This window comes from Myxine glutinosa, chromosome 3 (assembly GCF_964187855.1).
Source record: "Myxine glutinosa chromosome 3, kmMyxGlut1.1, whole genome shotgun sequence".
NCBI classification, from domain to species: domain Eukaryota; kingdom Metazoa; phylum Chordata; class Myxini; order Myxiniformes; family Myxinidae; genus Myxine; species Myxine glutinosa.
The window spans coordinates 158,237,532-158,258,566 of record NC_136263.1 but is presented as its reverse complement, the minus strand read 5'-3'; the positions used below and the strand labels follow the sequence as shown (position 1 = coordinate 158,258,566).

The 21,035-nt window shown below is 46.7% G+C and overlaps 1 protein-coding gene across 1 annotated transcript in view; it reads right to left on the bottom strand.

Annotated features, from left to right (window-relative positions):
* Positions 1–5,004: 5,004 nt before the first annotated feature.
* The window catches only part of RTCA (RNA 3'-terminal phosphate cyclase), a 70,834-nt gene continuing 54,803 nt past the window's right edge, over positions 5,005–21,035 (bottom strand). The window contains exons 9-11 of the mRNA XM_068109911.2: positions 9,388–9,482; positions 7,837–7,941; positions 5,005–6,145 (exon numbers count right to left, since the gene is read on the bottom strand). Of these exons, the coding sequence (XP_067966012.1) occupies positions 6,047–6,145; positions 7,837–7,941; positions 9,388–9,482 (299 nt within the window). The 3' untranslated portion in view covers positions 5,005–6,046. The remainder of the gene's footprint in view (positions 6,146–7,836; positions 7,942–9,387; positions 9,483–21,035) is intronic.

The window sequence follows — 21,035 nt, the reverse complement described above, 5'->3', positions numbered from 1 at the left end:
ATAAGATGCTGTGGAAGTCTAAAATGGACTTCCAACTGTTAGTCTTCGATATATCGATGTAGCCAATAAAAGTGAAGCTTATACTTTTGTGATAAATATTTGATGAAATCTGCATAATGTATTATAGAAATTGCGTGTTTGCTGCGCTTAAAAATAAGGCTAACATTGATCATTTATGCAAGGAAAGAGATACAATGTTTGAAAGGGTATTGAAATGTACAAAAGGCGAATGAAGCTGTTTTCATCAGACAAGAACAGATAGAGTCTCCGGGAGGCGCCATGCTGGGAAAACAACAAGTCTGGACTTTTCCATCTTAAGTTACTTAATGTTAAACAGATGCTTTACTGAGTCCATGGGACCAGTCTGTCTGCAAAACCTGACCTGACCCTGACCTTTCCATTCCTCAATCTGACTCCTGAGTCAGCAGGAGATTAATTTTGTTCCCAAACTTCCCAAACCAAAAAGGAACTGCGTTCAACCACTCGCTATAAGATTGGCTGGACACGTTGTGTTGAATCTGTGATTGTATACAGCGGTATAGTATTGTTAAACTTTGTTGTAATCCTTGTTGTATTTTAAGTGAATCTTCTCCAGGGAATTAAATCTTCAAAATTGTTCTTGGTGTGTGGACATTCAAATCGATACACCTTCATCAATGCTAAAGACGTTGAAGACCTTTTAAGATCTCAAAGACCTCAAATACCCTCAATACTCCTTTTACCTTTCAGACCCTTTCAACACTTTCGATACTTTTAGACACCTTCACACCTGAGATATTTATATGCCTTAGACCCCAAGAACCTTCAGAGCTTTACACCCCTTAAGTCCCTTTAGACCCCTTAATGCCTTCAGACAGATTCGACAGCTTGGACCCATGACTAGACCCCCCTCCAATGGGTCTCCAATTCCAGACACTACCGGCTGTCAGGGACAAATTTACCTCGGGGGGAGGGAGGGGACGCAGTCACCGCTCCTCCAGAGCTTGATCCATTCCTGCAGACACACACACATACCTTTCCCACCTACAAAACCTCACATGTCATTACCTCACCCACTGCCATTTAATTCTCAAACACTGTATTGCAAAAATGGTCATTGTGTTCCTACACTGCCATGGCCTGTGTGCATGTGATCATCCACACACCAATTATTTACACACTCACAAACACACTCAATTTTCCTCATGACAACAACACAAAACCCTTTACACAAAACAAACGCCAACCACAAGACACTTTATGGCACACAACCCGATCCACTTACCAACCATTGAGTCACTTTCGCCCGCCCCAGCTCCAATTATCCATGTCCCAATTTCTGAGCAGGAACCGAACACCTGGGACAGTAATCATCAAAGCATCTTAGCTTAAGTGCAGGTCGTCGCAGGTTGGTAGGGTCCAAGAGTGTCATCCACCACTCCTAATTTACAATTATCCCATGGGGCCAATCAATTTCCGCTAAATTTCTCGCTTGGTCCGGCTGTACTGGCAAGCATGTGGATCCGCCTCCTCTGGTGACCTCTACTACACTTGGCTATGACAGCTCCGCCCCTTTACCGTGTGAGGGCTATCGGATAAGTTGAACTGCCGAACCACCAACATAGGCCAATGAGTGTCCACAAGGGTGCGACCCACCATCCATCCTTCGGCCCCTGTGAGGACCACGGCTCCACTAGCCCCAGCTGGCCAATGCATTGAGCATCTGCTGCCAACTCCGCCATTCCCAAGGCCTCAGACCTGGGAGGCATGGTCACAGTGCATGGCATCCACCAACCATGTCCCCTGCATCTCCACATCATCCCCCAGTCCGACCATTTGCAGCCCCCCAGTGCCCAACCACATATGACCTCACCCAAGGTCTAGTTGACAGTCGTGTTCCACCAGGAGACTCAATCCCAGAAGACAGTGGTCGCACACCTCGGCCACCCATACCACCACATTGACCTCCAGACTGCACAAAACCCCATCCCTACAACCTGCGGCTCAATAATGGAGCCGTCACCCCCGTAGCCAGTTGAAGGTGTCGTCACCCCCGTAGCCAGTTGAAGTCCTGCTAACCTATCAATTTTATCCCAGTATCGAACACTTTGGTCTAACACACTTGGATTAGTAATGGTGTCACTGGCCCCAGTGTCCACCATGGCCTCACAAAATTCCCCTTCAATTTTGCATCTAATCCTCAAATTACCCACGCCAATTTTTCCACAATTCACTATTTTGACCAAAGAAGGGCTCTTCTCCACACTCGCCACCAGAGAATGGCCCCATATCCTCGGCGCATTCTAGTTTCCCAATCTACTCCCAATTAAACCAGGGGCTCTTCGCAAGCCAAGAGCCCATAAATCACAAGGGCGCATCTGTGGAAGACCATCATGTTCCATAGATGCTCCAATGGTTGTCCGGTGGGCTATATTTGTTCCTGTCCATGCGGTTCGACACACGTCCATAGATCAGCACAGCATGGCAGGTCACCACATGCTGGTTATCCCCAAATCTCAGGGAGAGGCTTCCAGGCCGCATGCCTGGGCGGTTCCCACATCAGGCTCTCATTGGCCGTCCGTGGTGCCACCACAAAAGTGTGACCCACAACACCTCCTCCTAGTGGTCCTCATGGTGCACCATGCTAGGTGCCCCTGAGTAACCACCTCACCCTGGAGGTCCCAATCCCCTCCAGGGTCCGGCGACCCTGATGGCTCGAGACATGCTCGGACGGCACCCTGATGAACCAGGGGCCAATCAAACTCCCTGTGGGGCCCGGGTCGAACCAGCACATCCATGGTCGGAACCCACGTCCCAATTCGGCCAGCGCAGCTCCCGAGCTACCAGGCATAACACAATTTCCAAGGGGAGCAATTTTCCACGAGGCCGACCCATTGATGCCCCCCCACCTCCCTTTGTCCGACTTCCACAGCCTGGGGGAACCAACTCCCTCCAAGGCTGTGCAAAATTAAATTTTATTTAAATATTTTGGCCTCGTGTGTCCAACCACAACTGCACATTACAACCCCTTTTTCAGGTTTTTTCTGCCCCTCCCTGCAGCTGTTCCAAATTTACTTTGGGGATCGCCTTTCCCGAGGCTCTTCAGCCCCGACTCCCTCTTGTCCAAATCCAGCTCGGGGCCAAAACACCCCCCCCCCCCCCCCCCCAGCTTGATGCTCAATTTCGGTACCTCCTGTGCCCAAATAAGGCTCGTGGTGAGGTCCCCTGGGCCACTTTAATCTCATCCTGGAGATGCTTAACGGACCGACTCGCTTCATCTCGCAGACTCTGTTGGACTCAAGCAAGCTCCCCCTTGACGGCATAGTCCAAAGTGCTCGGCCGCTCCTTTAACATTTCCTCCATCTCCTTCACCCAGTCAGTTGTGGCCCCCACAGTTATTTATCAATTAACGCCCGGTCTTGTTCTGTAACACTGGACCCCAATTCTTTCACCTCTCCCGCCAATTCACTACCTTGGTGCTTCAAAAATCCCCATTCCTCTGCCTGTTGCTGCATTCCGGCATCCAGACAGGCACGATAGCCCTCCAGGTCCTTATTTACTTTCAAACACTTCCTCTCCTGTGCCCGTAATTCATTCTTTATTTCTTCCTTTATTTCATTCGTTTGTTCTCCATGGCCTTTCATTTCTTTTGTTTGGGTTTTTATTTATTTCGGGCATTCATTCGTTCACTACAAGCATCCATTTTAGCCATATTTCGTTCCATTTGATTTATCATTCCTTTTATTTCTTCCAATATTAATTGTAACGAGACCTGGTTGGACATCGTACCTGATCCCTGCGTCTCAGACTCCGACATTACAGGGGAAGGAGTTCTGGCACTCGGGACGGGGGAAGTTCCAATCCTCATAAATATCTACCATCGACTCGTTTCCTTGCACCTCGGTCCATTCTAGCCACTCCGCCATTTCGTGCACGACCGCCATCATGTGATGATCAGCTTTGCCCGCATGCGGGTAATCTCCTCAGAAAAAAAAAGAATTTACATTTTAACTTTTCTGACATCATGCGTCCTCCTGACCCAAATTGACTATATAATTTAGACTTCGGTACTCTACGATCATGCTTCCCTCCGAGACGGAGATGATCGTTACAATTTGGATTTCAAATTTTCGAAGCTCAGCTCGCTTGGATCGTGGTTGTCCGATGGAATCAAATCCTCGAGCTCCTGACACCTTTTGTTACAGGGTTCGAATCCCATTCGACAACAATTGTCCTGTCACCCACGATTAACACCACAGGGTGACGAATGGCCATAACGGTTTTAAATTCCGAGATGCGTAGCCGAAACTGGCGGATGGTCCATTGCGCACAAGTGAGGGGACCAAGGTTTTTACCTGCACGGACAGCCGCCAACGCCACACGGTACAATAAAAAGAATGTTGAGGTAAAATAACAATTTGCTACTCCGAGGGACCCTCCATGCTGACACACAACCTTTTGGAAGTTTGACCTTGTTGACCTTTTGACCTCAAAAATAGTTGGTTTCCTAATTCAGTGAGGTAATATGCAAATGCTGTTCAATTTTCAAGTCAATCGGTTGAAAATTGACGTGTTTTCAGATGAAAATTGATGATTTCGGAAATTTGACCTTGAGTTGACCTTTGACCTCAAAATCAATAGGCTTCTCAATTGGGACAACCTATACGACTTGGTGAAGTTTCGTGACGATCGGGTTTAGAATTGTGACCTGTTGGCCGGTGACAAACAAACAAACAAACAGACAGAGAGACAGACAGAGACAGAACCACAAACGCAACCGACCAATATAATTGAAAAATCTTCGATTTTGCAAGTAACAAGAAAGAAAACAACCAGAGTGAAAACTGAGTACTCCCTTTCAGCATGCGTCATTGCCAAGCCCCCTTCGGATGCACGGGGGGTAGGGGTAGGTAGGGTAGCCCAGCAATGACATTATGCAGTGCCTGGAGATGGCATAGGAAAGGTGCTGTGTCCAACACGCAATGCGGAAGCCCTTGTGCAAATACATCATTTTGAACAGGAATGTTGGGTCCTTGAATTAAACAAACATTTATTGCTCGTTTGCAATGGAAAGAAACTACCAAGTCACTGAAAAGCATAAACTCACATCCATCCTTATTATCTGCACACATATAAGTTATGGATAATTTATTTTCTTAGTTAATCAGAACAAATAACCAGTAACAGCCAAAACAAGTATACTGTTTGAAAGTAATGGAGCGTTTACTCAAGATGCTTCAAAAGCACAATTAGGTAATAAAGTCGACGTTGCCACAAACTATCACCTACCATCAATGTTTGTGCCAATTTGTTTTACCTGTACGTTTTCTTTTTTCAATTAACCACCAAGCAAAACAAGTGATCCGATTATTATCACATAAGAACACATGGTTTGTCTTTATGGCTGGAGCGAGTCTTCCTCAAGCTCAAGCTGCTGTTTGCCTTGGTGAGAACAGTCATTGCTTCAGGTTCTTTGTTCATGTTTGTCTGGTGTTTGCACGATGTGATAATGTCGAGGAAATGACACGAGTGGGTTGGTAGATGAAGTGCACGTTTCATACATGTGAGAAACCAGGTGGTGAACCTGGTGCAACCAAATAAGAATAAATAAAAAACAGACATGTGCAGGTAATGATTTAAACCGATGTTCTGCAATTAGTTAAATTTGACTGTTCTAGTTTTCATTCATAAGATGCACCTTGTTGCCAGATTGACCTTATCGATTCATTCAGTTAATAAATCATGAAAACGAATAAGTATGTTCTTCTAATACATTATTTGAATGCCTTCAATGTCATTTGTTTGACACTTGTGGACAACCGTTTCTCACATTTCCCATGCCCTACCTTTAAGACCAGGTGGATAATAACAACTGAGGTGTTGTTATTAAGCAGCATCGACTGTCTTGCCAATAAACGCAGCATGCTTCAAAAGCTTATGCAATACTGTACTCAAAAAATGCAAGTAGTTATGAAGTCTCGTGGGTTTGGGAAGGTTGAGGATCCCATTGCTGGAGTAAATCTGCGACAGTTCTCATCATCATTGTAGAGTTTAGAGATGAGCGTTTTCAGATCTGCTGGTTGGTGATTCCAGCACCTTTGCATTCAATGATGAACTTTTCCTGGCTATCAAGATGGCCCTCGGCTTTTGTAACTGAAAACTTTACCTGTGTGTAAATGTAGAAAGAAGGGTGTGGATATCAGGATTATATATGGAAAAATGCAGAAATCTGGATTATTAAAAAAAAATTTTTTTTAACGTAATAATATGATGAACTTGTGAAAGAAGTACAGCACATTCAAAACCCACCCAGAATACTGACAAAGCATAGGTTACATCACCTTATGAGTATTTATCATTCACAACATTGGAGAAAGTTAAATGCAAACAATCATGGAAAACTGCATGCTCATTTAAATTGCCATTGAAGTAGAGCTGCATACTCTAACAATCCACCTGCTTTTTTAAAACACTCCAGTTGCTCTACAGGGGTGGTGGGAGGGGCAGGGGGGCGGAGGAGAAGCGTGAACCTTACCAAATTACAACCAAAAAGTATCTGAAAATTCAAAGCCCGTGTCCGATTTACATTCAGACTTATTCTTCCTCCGTATGCGAAACGTGAAGAAAACAGCTTTTAAAAAATGACAATTTTAGGCGACCTTGACATTTTGACCTCAACAGCAATAGGCTTCAGTGACCCAAAATGCAAACCCTGCTCAAATTTCAAGTCAATTGGAAGAAAATTGACGATTTATGCTACCATGACCTTTTGATCTAAAATAAATAAATAAATAAATAAAAGTAAACAGCTTGGAGCTTTTGATTGGTGAACCAATTCAGTGACCTAATATGCAGATTCCTAAAATTTCTGGTCAATCTGATGAAAATTGACGATTTTATGTGATGCCGACCTTTGACCTTTTGACCAAATTATGAATTTGTCTTCTCCATATTCTCATTATAAAGCTTTGTTGAAAATTTGATGACAAAAGCTCAAATGGTAAAAAATTTACAGCCCAGACAAACATACAGACACAGAAGCGAGTACAAAACCCCGTCTTCCACTGCGTGGGGGATGGGGTAATCTTTAAATTGCAATACGAGAACGGTACTCGGTAGAGCATATACCTCCGCGAGGCTGAAAAGTTCAAACTTTGTATCCCACTGATAGGCCGGATCTTCATCTGAACAGGAACCAAAATGTAATCGCCTGTTTCTTGTCACCTACCCAATTCATCCACATAGTTTTATTAACATCTGCCCACAATATTTTGAAATATTGCGCTATATTGTGCTATATATAGATTTTGGTCCCATCTCTGAATGGTGAAGAATCACTTTAAAAATTCACCAAAAGATCTTCACCAAAATCGAATCAATTCATCATCGTCACACACCCAACCTGCCCACCAAGTTTTGTCTGAATCCATTCATAAGTTTTTGATATATCCTGTTCACAGACAGACAGACAGTGGGTGAAAACATAACCTCCATCCACCTTCAGTGGTGGAGGTAACTGCTCTCCGACTGAAATACCCCGACCTTACTATTGTCCTAACTCTCTTCTTCTTTACCTTCCGGCTATGTCTCCTGGTCCTGTCACTGTATATTGTGCTGAAAAACTCTTCTGCACATGTTTTGCCGATACGCTTCTTTACCTTTAACATCTCAATCAAATCCCCTGGTAATCGCCTCCTTTCTAATGTATAAAGTCTGGTCTTCTTTAGCTGCTCCTCATAGCTTAGTCCAAACTAGCCTCAGAAACAATATAGTAGCCATACACTGAACCCTCGCCATCCTCATGCCCTTTTATATATTACATGTGATAGAACCCTGCAAAGAGGAATGAACAAGTACCTGTGTCAGCTGCTCTGCAAAGTGTATGGCCGTCTGTGTGTGCAGAGTGATTGGCCCAGAGAGAACACGAGATACGCCATGTGCCAATGCCATGAAAACGATTAGCTGGAGCACAGACGTCACACCAAATAATGTACACCAATCATCAACATGTGATATTTGCACTTGCCCAGAAAAACGTGCATTTTCCCTGAAACTACGCAGAAAAACAACGTGATGAAACTTTTGTAATTCATATAATGTATCATATAATATCATACAATGTTAATAACTTTGGCCTAACCTTTGTGAGAATCAAAGTGGCTCCTGTAAAAGAATGAATGCAACTTTATAAATAGCTAACGACGTGAATATGATGCATAGCCACTGCTTCACATATAGATGTTACATGGATACGTAGTACAAGGCAATTCAGATGTTCTGCATAATGTTGTTATTAGTCCCCTACCGGTGTACACCGTCCCTCCGTCTGTCAGTCTGTCAGTCTGTCAGTCTGTCAGTCTGTCAGTCAGTCAGTCTGTCAGTCCGTCAGTCCGTCCCGCAAAGAACAGCTTTCCGGACTTGTTTTTTCTAAAGTCTTAATGCTAATGATTTCAAACTTGGTACATGGTTTCCTCATGATAAGTTACAGATCAAGTTCGAACTTCACGACGTTTCGATCATTTTTGACAAAGTTATGGCACTTTGAACTTTGGTAATTTCCCCAACAGTTTTCCGGACTATAATTTCGAGTGCGGTAAGTCAAAGCTGTTAATATTCCTTGTTTTAACACCAATTTACATTCTTTTTCCCCTTTTAGTGAGACGTAGGGGTCTGTGCAACCATTCATAAACTTTATTTGGTGCAAATCGGATAATTTTTAGCCGAGTTACCTCAGACCGTGAGTTGGTAATTATATAATTCACACAGTTTTCCGGACGACAGACTGCCGGTAGGGGACATGTATTGCAGCGCAATACTCAGAATGCTTGTTGTATTTATATTCATAATAAGTATACAGGTGGGTCATCACACTAGTGTAACAAAATAATTGATCACATTGAACCTGGTGATGTGCTATCATCTCCTGCAACTCAGAATTCCTGTCTCTGAAATTCAAATATGGATATTCATGAACTTTGTCAAGCTCAATGCTGCTAGGACAGATATGATTGTCGTTGGCCTCTCATTTGTCCTTAAAAACCTATTATATAAACCATAGATACTGAAACTTAGGGCTCCCCACCTGATCTCTGCTTTCATTTCACATATAGATGTCACTTTGTACCCAGCTCTTTCCTATATTCTGTATCGACATATTAAAGTAGCCAGATTTATCCTTCAATCTCCCCATCTCTCTGTCTGCATGTCATGCTCTTTTCACTGGGGCGTCATTACGTTTAGCGCTAGGCTAGGCCTCTACGGACTTGCACATCATCCTGACGGGTTTTTGGTTTAAAAATCAACACTGCTTCAATGGTCAAGCAGTGTCGTCCACATGTCAAGTTATTCTGTGATTATATTTTGGTTACGAAACGACAATCACTTATGAATTAAACTACCATTACCTACCTGGTCTTGCAAGTAATCGTCGACACATCCACCATGATGTAGGTTGTGTATCAACATCTCAGATGCCTGCAACCCCACTTTGTCTGCCGGCATGCCTGCACAACCAAAATAATATTTAACAAAAGGGAGCAACTATATATATATATATATGTATATATATATATATATATATATATATATATATATATATATATATATATATATATATATATATATATATATATATTGTTGCGAATATGGAATTTGGCCTCCATATCCGCTTGTAAATATTCCCCTATTTTCTCCAATACTCCCCAACTTTCCCCGATCCCCCATTCCCTAGTCCCATTGCATGTAAATAACAATCAGTAGAGCCGACCTTCCCCTTATTCCCCCATTAAATGTCGTGCCCAGGTCCACCGCACCACACGTAGACAACTTTCGGACATCTTCCTAGTTATTCTTATTCTATGTCAGTTAAGGCCTCGTCTCCATTAATTATGACTCTTCGTTGCACCAGAATGTGATTATATGGCATCAGTAGTGAGTTTAGGACCTTTCCCATACCTCCTTCCATCTCTTCCCCAACAATTACAACAACAACAGAGGAGATGGCGGCGGAGCGGGGGAGGATGCGTCCTCACACCGGCTCGATTAGCGCCATAGACCATGCGCTCCACGGGGTTACCACGAAGGGGCTCCTTGTCAGCTCCTCGTCAAGGGCGGAGCCTGGTAAACCCCCCCCGCACGCACCCAATGAGAAGCAACGTGCCGATTCCACGAGGCGGAGCTAACGAGCCGAGGGCGTGTCACTCCCCGCCGGATATACGCGGCCACGCGCCGGATGTGACGTGAGATGCGCACCGAGCTTGGAGAAGGAAAGCCACCTGCGAGCGCTGAGTCAGATGCGCACCCAGCTTGGAGAAGGAAAGCCACCTGCGAGCGCTGAGTCAGATGCGCCCCCAGCTTGAGCAGACAAGACGCCATCCGAGCGCTGCGACCTCCCCGCATCTCTGGACCGGACCGAGTCGATTCTGACCTTTGAGCCCAGGTGCACCTGGAGCCATCGCTACCCGCCTGTCCTTTCCATCAATCCCCGTGTGAGTCAGCCTTGTCCCGTTTGTCTGTCGTCTGTCCGGGGTTAATATAAGAGTGTGTCTAAGTGCCTGTCTTTCTGTGATTATAACTCTAGCCCCTGTAATCTAACCTTCCGCCTTAATATAACCTCCTCCGGAGGTCTTGAGAACTGAACCCCTGGTGTCGTATTGTGTTATTGTGATCCAGCCGGGTGTCTTCTTTTTCTTATTGAGCCAGCATCGCGCGACTTCGTCAACGTCGAGTATAGTCGGGTAATTTGTGCGGACACGACGGCCATTCCGCTCGGCCCACCTTAACATCAAAGTCGTGTCTGTAACAATTGGTGTCGGGAGTGAGATTCGAGGCCCGACCAAATTTTGAAAAAAAAAAACGAATAGAGGAAAAAAAAAAATTTGGTCAAAATTTGGAGCGGCCGAAATTCGTTTTGTTTTACAAAACCCGAATTTGGAAAGTCGCGCTATGGCGGATCAAGACGGCTGGGGTCCGGTTAGGGAGAGTGAAGCAGGGTCGGTCCAGGACCAAATTGAGGGACATGAGGGACATGAGGAGAGCGAAACAGCGGGGGTAGCAGACGCGCGAAATGGCGCCTCGCACATAGCTACGGCGGCCGCACCCGCTGCACAAGTGGGAGGGATGGCCCAGATGCAGGTCCTCATGGAGCAATTTATGGCGCAAATGCAGGCGTCCCTCAAACTGCAGAGTAACCAATTGGGGAACCGGATGGATGCTCAGGGTGAGCGATTGGAGGGCCAAATGAGGGTTGATAGTGGGCGATTAGAGGGCCAAATGAGGGGTACCGGTGAGAAGTTAGACAATAATTTTGAGGAGTTAGACAAGAAAATTGGGAAGTTAGACAATAATTTTGAGGAGTTAGACAAGAAAATTGGGAAGTTAGACAATAATTTTGAGGAGTTAGACAAGAAAATTGGGAAGTTAGACAATAATTTTGAGGGGTTAGACAACGGGATAAAAGAAGTGAAAAATGGGTTAACGGGGGTAGAAAACAGAATGGCTGCCCAGGAGAATCAAATAGAGGGAGTGAGAAATGGGTTAATAGGGTTAGAAAACAGTATGGAAGGCAAATTGAGGGACATGAGGGACCAAGCGGAAAGGGAAGTTAAACAAATGGAGCAGCAGATAGAGGGGGTCAGAATGGGGGTAGAAACCAAACTGGATGCTCACAGGGAGGAAATGCAGCAGATGAGGGTGGCATCTGGGCAGGAGATGCAAGTGATGGGAGAGGAGATCAGAAGAGGAGTGAGTGAGGAGGTCGGAGGAGTGCGCGAGGAGGTGAGGCACTGTAAGGAGCGCATGGAGAAGGAGGTGAGAAAGGGGACTGTAAAGTTACAAGGGGGCATAGAGGACCTGACGCAGGAGGTGGAGCAGCTGACGGTGGGACAGACGGAGTTAGTGGAGCAGGTTCAAAGGAACACTGCGGTATTAGGAGGTTTAAAAGCGACACAAAACGACATAAAAAACGACTTGATAGCGACAAAGAGGGAATGTCAGATGGTACGTGAGGGACTGACAACGAGGTTGGACGAGGTGATAGAGGTAATGGAGACGAAGGACCGGCAGGTGAGGACGCACCTGGAAACGGTCAAGGTAGCCTTAGAGGATGAGCTTGAGGAGACGTACCGGGGAATAAAAGAGGTGAAGCACAAATTAGAAGAAGTGGAAGAAGGGATGAGCGAAATTAAGAAGCGACGGAGAGGGGATAAGAAAGAGATAAAAGAGGAGATAAAAGAATTGGTCCAAAGTCTGTGTTTGGATCGTGATGATGTGCTCATTAACCGGATGAGGGATTCGCAGGTGATGGAGGAGAAGCGAAGAGGAAGAGGACCCGGTGTAAGTGGTGACCAATATGGTCGTGCGTATGATGCGCCAGGTGATTTAAGAGGCTTGGGGGTCGAGATAGACCCGGGTGTTCGTGAGAGGCCGTCGGTGAAGTGTGCGACAGGTCTGGTGTGCGAAAAAGGAGGTGTGCAAGAAAGTCCGACTCTGGGGTGTGTGAGGAAAAAGTGCGTGCCAAGGAGTGAGTGTGCTGGCGAGAGTGAGTCGGTCGTAGCGCGTGTGCGAGGGAGCACATGGAAGCGTGGTGTGGTGAGTGTTACAGAGGGTGTGACGGGAGAGTGTGCGCAGGAGTGTGCGCGAGAAAGGTGTGTGACGGACAGGTGCATGAGGAAAGAGTGCGCTGTCAGAAGTAAGGAAGAGTGTCCACCTGTGGTGAGTGTTACAGAGGGTGTGACGGGAGAGTGTGCGCAGGAGTGTGCGCGAGAAAGGTGTGTGACGGACAGGTGCATGAGGAAAGAGTGCGCTGTCAGAAGTAAGGAAGAGTGGCCACCTGTGGTGAGTGTTACAGAGGGTGTAACGGGAGAGTGTGCGCGAGGAAGGTGTGTGACGGACAGGTGCATGAGGAAAGAGTGCGCTGTCAGAAGTAAGGAAGAGTGTCCACCTGTGGTGAGTGTTACAGAGGGTGTAACGGGAGAGTGTGCGCGAGAAAGGTGTGTGACGGACAGGTGCATGGGGAAAGACTGCGCTGTCAAGAGTAAGGGTGAGTGCGCTGTCAAGAATGGAGGTGAAAGTAGTGAGAGTGACATGGAGCGTGAGTTAGTTGTGACAGGTGAGCGAGGATGTACACCTGGGATGGAAGGATGCACACCTGGAATGGTAGAGCGTGAGTGGGAATGCACGCTGGAGTTGGTGGTGAGGCACGTGGTTGGGTGTGCGAATGAGAGCACACCTGTGATTGTCACAGAGGAGGTGACTGAGGAGGGGGCGCGAAGAGGTGTTTTGGTGAGGTGTGCGACCAACGAATGTGTGCCAAAGTGTTCGGTGGTCAGGTGTGTGACCAAGGCTGTGAGTGGAATGGGTGTACCGAGGTGTGTAAGGAACGGTACGAGGAGCATGGAAACGGCTGGATGTGTGAGCAAGGAACGGGCTGCGGGGTGTAAGCGTCCAGGTGAAGCATCGACGTTACACGGGTTAGAGGTTAGAGCGACTTTTAGCCGAAGCAGGCCCTCGGTGCGTGCCGGGCCTCGCTTTGAACGGCCGCGTCCAGGCTCCACTAGGCGGAGCTGGCAGCCCGATAGAAAGGGTCGTCATGGCGACCACGTTTTGTTGAGACGTGCCGGCAGGTCGAGATCGGGACATTGGATGGCTCCACGCCGAGGTGATGCATGGGATCTCGGCCCGGGTAAGCCCCCGTCCCTGCACCGAGTGCCGGACGCATCCAGCCGCAGGCACAAAACAACCAGCATCCATTGCTTGGCTTTACGAAGCCGGGCTTTGGACAGGGATTGGCGCACCGAGAGGTATTAGTGAGTAGACTGGGAGATGAGGTTAGTGTTTTGGACCCAAAATTAGAGAAAAACAAAATTTGATGATTGGCAAGGGATTGGCAGTAGTGATTGGCAGATGATGGGCAGTGATTGGCAAATTTTTGATTTGTTGAAATTTGATGTGCAAAATTGGTAGTGAGAGACCCCCGATGTGGTGGGATGGCAAATCCACCATCCCTCACAGGTGGGGGGCAAAGGAGCAATAGCTTATGGGGTGTATGGCAGTGAAAACTAGCCCGGGTGGGTTAGGATATGGTGTGTAGGGATCTAGCGAGGATTGACATTAGGTGACGTTAAGTTTAGTTAGTGACTGATACCTGTAGTGGGGACGCAGGTAGATTAGTATGGATGATAATGACGAGGGAGCGCAATAGTTAAAGGGACGACTGGGAAGCGCAAGTTTCAGAAGGGAGTAGTTAGCTGAGATGATGCTGTGTGTGTGAGAATTGAACAGGTGTGATTGCACAGGTGTGCAACTGGACAGGTGTGTGGAGCAGTGTATGAGTAGTGAGTGTTGTGGATCAGCGCGAATGCGCTTGGGGAGAGAAGGGTGCAGGTGGCACCAGGTGTGAGAGCACAGGTGTGCAAGTACAGGTGTGTGGAGAGAGTTGGAGTGAGTGGTACGGAGTGGTGTGCATGGTGCGAAGGTGTGGATGGGGGAAGAGTGGACCCCTTTCACGAGTACCCGGGGCGGGTAGTGTAAGTGTTAGGTAGAGGGTACAGGTAAATTGTGGTTGGATATTGGCATCTGTGGTGCGGTTGGAAGAATGCTGTTTGGATGGGTGCATTAGTGTTGTGGAAATGGCTGGGCGTGTAGCCTGTTAGTGTGTGTAGTTGGTTGGGCACTCCACCACTGTGAGGATGTCGGCCAGGTGAGGCCGCAGGTGGGCTCTGGGAGCCGGTAGAGTTGTGGATGGGGCCCGAGGATCCGGAGGATGGACCCGGGTAGCCCAGTGCCAGAGAGGGCACCGAGTGGGGAGAGTGCCAGAGGGCCTTCCCCAGGTAGTTAGGTTAGGGTAAGGAGCAGGTAAGCTCGGAGGCAACCGCAGTGGTGGAGGTGTGCAGGTGGGTAGACCCACTGGGAGAGGTACACGCCACAGCCCAGAAATTGTGCGAGGGCACCGGGAGATGAATCGGGGGAGTGAGACCCCAAATTGAAGAGCACCACAGTTTGGCCAATGGGAATTGGTTTTTAGAACCCATAGTGTAAGAGGGCCAATGGTTTGGCCGGAGAGAGACCCCGGGTAGTGTAAAGTTGTTAAAGTCATTTAGGAAATAGTTAGGATTGATGAACCTGTCGCACCATACGCAGCCACTTACCTGTGGTGATGATGATGACTCCACACCTGTGTTTTCTTTGTTTGTTGCAGGAAATGAGATTGCTGTGTGGATTTGTGAGACGCATCACGACGTGGATGAGACATTGGGGTGATTCCATCTCTCCCTCCCTAGGAGGGACTGATGTTGAATTGGTAATGGCAAATTTTGATGTTGAGTTGAAAATGGCAAATTTTGATGAGAGTTGAAAATGGCAAATTTGATTGGTTAGGAGGGAGAGAAGACGAATTTGGTATATGGGAGGAACGGGGAAGACAGTAGGGATGTTTGTTGATTTGTAAAGTAGATGTTTATGGGTAGTGTTGTGTTTTGTGGATACAGTAAGGGGTAAGGGAGGGGCCATGTAGGTTACCTGGTGGGGGGGGGGGGGGGGGGGCGTACGATAGGAACGTACCTGTCTCACCTGGTTCCCATGTGCCCCCAGTGTGCATCACCTTACATTGCGTGCACTTTTGCGCCCTTACCACCTTACTCACTTGTTTCTTCTTTTGTCTCCCACCTCCGAGGATCTGGCTTTGGGGTAGAGAGAGAGGAGAGAGAGGTGCTGGCTGCGCAGTTGTGGGCCTGCACTTTCGCTGTTTGCTGCCGGGATCGATACACCATATGGACCGCAATGTTTGTGGCCACCCACAATGGACCGCAGTTCGTTTGCGGCCAAGCACCACCCGGGGATGGACCTATGGGTCAACGTGGCACCTATGCCATACAGGTGAACCACTTTTAGTTACCACCAAGTGCACCACAAGAAGAGCAAGAGACACCTGCAGGGTTAGGGGTTGTCGAATTTATTTTTATTCCAATGAACAATGGTGACTGCACCGATTGGTGGTGGGGTGGTGCTTTTGATGCTGGGAAAGGGTGCTCTGCACGTTATTAAAGGCCGTCGGCCACAGAGCACTCGTGGGTTGGTGTATCGATGTTGGCAAGCGCGCTCTCTCTATGCATAACATCTGCATGTGTTCCTCCAAAAACAGGTCCTGGATCGTAGTGTAAATAGCAGCGTAGTCTTGTAAATAATGCTCCCTACCGGCTGTATGTTTAGTTTGAGAATTCTTTCCGGATTCGGTTATCCTGTGGGTGTGTTTCTGTGAGGAGAAGGGTGCAACGTCGCAGGGGGACATATTTACTCATTTGTGAATATCTGTAAAACTGTCGCACTCAGGGTAGAGTTAATAGTAGAGGGAACTACATTGCGTGCCACACTAAAGTAGGTAAAAATTTATCGGGTCGGGACGCCCCGAGGGTAGAGAAGGGTGCAATGTTGCGAATATGGAATTTGGCCTCCATATCCGCTTGTAAATATTCCCCTATTTTCTCCAATACTCCCCAACTTTCCCCGATCCCCCATTCCCTAGTCCCATTGCATGTAAATAACAATCAGTAGAGCCGACCTTCCCCTTATTCCCCCATTAAATGTCGTGCCCAGGTCCACCGCACCACACGTAGACAACTTTCGGACATCTTCCTAGTTATTCTTATTCTATGTCAGTTAAGGCCTCGTCTCCATTAATTATGACTCTTCGTTGCACCAGAATGTGATTATATGGCATCAGTAGTGAGTTTAGGACCTTTCCCATACCTCCTTCCATCTCTTCCCCAACAATTACAACAACAACAGAGGAGATGGCGGCGGAGCGGGGGAGGATGCGTCCTCACACCGGCTCGATTAGCGCCATAGACCATGCGCTCCACGGGGTTACCACGAAGGGGCTCCTTGTCAGCTCCTCGTCAAGGGCGGAGCCTGGTAAACCCCCCCCGCACGCACCCAATGAGAAGCAACGTGCCGATTCCACGAGGCGGAGCTAACGAGCCGAGGGCGTGTCACTCCCCGCCGGATATACGCGGCCACGCGCCGGATGTGACGTGAGATGCGCACCGAGCTTGGAGAAGGAAAGCCACCTGCGAGCGCTGAGTCAGATGCGCACCCAGCTTGGAGAAGGAAAGCCACCTGCGAGCGCTGAGTCAGATGCGCCCCCAGCTTGAGCAGACAAGACGCCATCCGAGCGCTGCGACCTCCCCGCATCTCTGGACCGGACCGAGTCGATTCTGACCTTTGAGCCCAGGTGCACCTGGAGCCATCGCTACCCGCCTGTCCTTTCCATCAATCCCCGTGTGAGTCAGCCTTGTCCCGTTTGTCTGTCGTCTGTCCGGGGTTAATATAAGAGTGTGTCTAAGTGCCTGTCTTTCTGTGATTATAACTCTAGCCCCTGTAATCTAACCTTCCGCCTTAATATAACCTCCTCCGGAGGTCTTGAGAACTGAACCCCTGGTGTCGTATTGTGTTATTGTGATCCAGCCGGGTGTCTTCTTTTTCTTATTGAGCCAGCATCGCGCGACTTCGTCAACGTCGAGTATAGTCGGGTAATTTGTGCGGACACGACGGCCATTCCGCTCGGCCCACCTTAACATCAAAGTCGTGTCTGTAACAATATATATATAAAGACCTGGCATTTTAAATATGGAATATTTTTTTTGTGGGGGTGAACTTACTTTTCAAGATGACTTAGCACCAAAAGTTCATTGGAATTATGTTGAAATTATTCTAGATTTTGTTAATGTGACCTTTAAAAGAAACAAAAACCACATTTGACATTTCGAAGCAAATAAATTGATCCTTGAAAGTGATGTAAACTGATATCGAACTCAATTCACGGAGAGTACTGTGTTAAACTTCTGTACGTTTTCCAGAAGTATCTCTTTATTTTACACATTAGCCAAAAAATTTTTTAAACAAAAACAAAAGTTAAATTACGACTGGGATTACGGACAGTAAAATTACAGTTCAGTACTTCGTGTAACCCCCACGAGCATTCAGGAGAGCACGTACACGTTGAGGCATGCTGTTCACGAAATTTGCCAAGGTTTGAACAGGAATCACTTGCCATGCAGTGACAATAGCCTGCTGCAATTCATGCACAGAGGTTGGCTGCTGGTCCAAGTTGTCGATTTGACGCGTTAATTCTGCCCACAAGTTCTCTATCAGATTCATATGCGGGGACATGGCAGGCCACTCCAAATGCTCCACACCACGGTCAGCAAGAAAGTGTTGGATCATGCGAGCACGATGAGGCTTTGCATTGTCATCTTGGAAGACAAAGTTTCCTCGAAAGGCGGCACAAGCAAATGGAAGCAATGTTTCTTCCAGAATGGCCCTGTACTTGAACTGGTTCAGGTTTCTATTCAGAACAACCAGGTCAGTTTTGCCCCCTGCATGAAAAGCAGCCCAAACGGTCACCCCACCACCTCCAGCTTGGACTCTTGGCACTATACAATCTTTGTTGTAGGCTTCATGCACTTATCTGCGCACTCGGACACGGCCATCTTGACGATAGACCAGAAATCTAGACTCGTCACTGAAGATCACGTGATTCCAGTGTCCTGTCTGCCATTGACGGTGCTCTCTGGCCCACTGCAATTGTCGCTGGCGGTGTTGTCTGGTCAGGCGTGGCTTTCTCAGGGGACGGATTTTAGAATAGCCTGCACGATAGCCTGCTTGAACCAGTCGTTGGTTGACTAGCCTTCTGGATACAGGCACATTTGTCAGTTGCTGCCACTCAGCCTGAAGCCGATTAGCTGACTTGGCACGGCCATTGCGGACTAACCGGTGCAGCTGGCGATCATCCCTCGTTGTGGTTCTACGGGGACGTCCTGGCCTTGGTATTGGAGTAGGGACACCCCTCTGAGCATTTCCTTTCAGGATCTTTGACACCTGACCTTGAGTGATGCCATACTGTCGAGCAATAGCACGCTGTTTCATGCCATAATTTCGTAAAGCCACCACTCCAGGACAAACAGCATTGTTGAGTTGGCGGACCATCTCCAGAGGAAGCGGCAATAACTTTTGTAAACGTGAAGCAGTTGTTTTCCACTAATACAGAACGCAACAACCCTTATATACCCGATTGTGAAGCCAATCGTCAAATGTACCTGTCCGTACATTTTGTCACGCCACCTGTGATATAATCCTGTTATTGACTTCTTGCTGCGACAGACAATCAGTGACATGGTTGTTTTAACAAGGAAATCACCGAAGCGTAAAAGAAACTCACCATATTGATATACTGAGTTCAGAAAAAAAAAATATTCCATATTAAATGCCAGTCTGTAAATATATATATACACAAAGAATTAAGTTAAGCACCCCCCCCGTTTTTTTACAACCTCGCACATTACAAGTTTGTTGTCGTCAAAACAGTGTAATATACCCATGATATTGCTATATTTTCTGGAGAAGTGATATTATGGTCACATAAAAACATAACAATCATGCCGTTTTCAATATTTTATTCTGAATAATTTAAGGTGAAATTTTTTGGGAATTTTAGGCATATTTTCACCTCAATTTAAGTATGGAGCTATAGGTCCATCACGGACAGTGTGGATGACGTTTATGTTTTCTAACGTACAGTCATTGTTCTGAGAAGACCTCTAGCGATCTTTGCGTCAATAACGTGTGTAGGACCCACGTGATCGGATCACTGACTCAACCAATCACTTTTTTTCACTTTGATCACTCAATTTCATCAATGGATAATTGCTAATGTCATACCAATCATTATTTGATCTCACATACCTTAGAATATATGCCAATGTATACATATACACAAAGAATATATATTAGGGGGTGCTTACCTTAATTCGTTGTGTAGGGGTGCTTAACTTAATTCTTTGTGTATATATATATCTATATATATCTATATATATCTATATATATATATATATATATATATATATATATATATATATATATATATATATATATATATGGTATCTGTAATCTGGTTCTCCAACCTAATGAGCGGACAACATGACGTCATCACCATGCATGTCCGCATTGCCTGCAAAGCTCCAGAAGAACCATCTAGCAGTGCGTCATTACGGATTATAAATTCAGATACTGTCACAAGTGCATGCAAAACTCACAGTTACCGACCTGGTTTCGCCCTTGTTGGGGCTTCATCAGGGCAATGCAGTGAGGCTTCCATACACTTGTAACTCTGTGAACCTTTCGGTTTTTATATCAGTCACTATGCGACCTTCATATCATCAGTGGAGAACCACCAGCAAGGTGTCCCATACAGCTGCTGCTGCACCTTGCTGGGAGCGATAAGCACCGCCTGCCACACGGTAACGTTATCTCTGGTATCCACTCATCATATGGAGTCGACCTGGTTGCGGTTGGGAGTTACTAATAATGGTATCTGTAATCTGGTTCTCCAACCTAATGAGCGGACAACATGATAATGACGCACTGCTAGATGGTTCCTCTGGAGCTTTGCAGGCAATGCGGACATGCATGGCGATGACGTCATGTTGTCCGCTCAATAGGTTGGAGAACCAGATTACAGATACCATCTATATAATAATACCGTAAGGACTCGACTTTGTTATCCCTTTTACGCCGCACCCAGTGACCTGATGCCCACGGCACTAATGCATTTTCCATCTACGAACCGCGCTCTTTGTTTATCACGTACAGCCATACTCGAAAAATCTGAATTCGCCGACTTTGGGACCCAAAAGCATCCGATTATCGGCCGATACGACGCCATCTTACGACACCATCGTATTGGCGTCTGCTGGGCGAAGGCGATGCGAGCCGTCCGCTGATTCGACAGTCGAGTGGTGTGATGGGTGGTGTGAACCAAATGGTCTTTTTATTCCCTTGAACATTTTAAATTAGGATATATAAGGAAACGTCTTTATCGTCATTTTAATAAAGTTAAATGGAGTGACGTTGCGATACTCGGGGTGCGTTGCATAAATCCTCGTAACTCAGAGAGGTGTAGCAGGTGGCGATACGTAAGGAAGCTTAAAGATAACGAGCTGAAAACAGACGAACGATATCCCTTCCGTGGATGTTCCACGGGTTTCACGTCTTTATCGTCATTT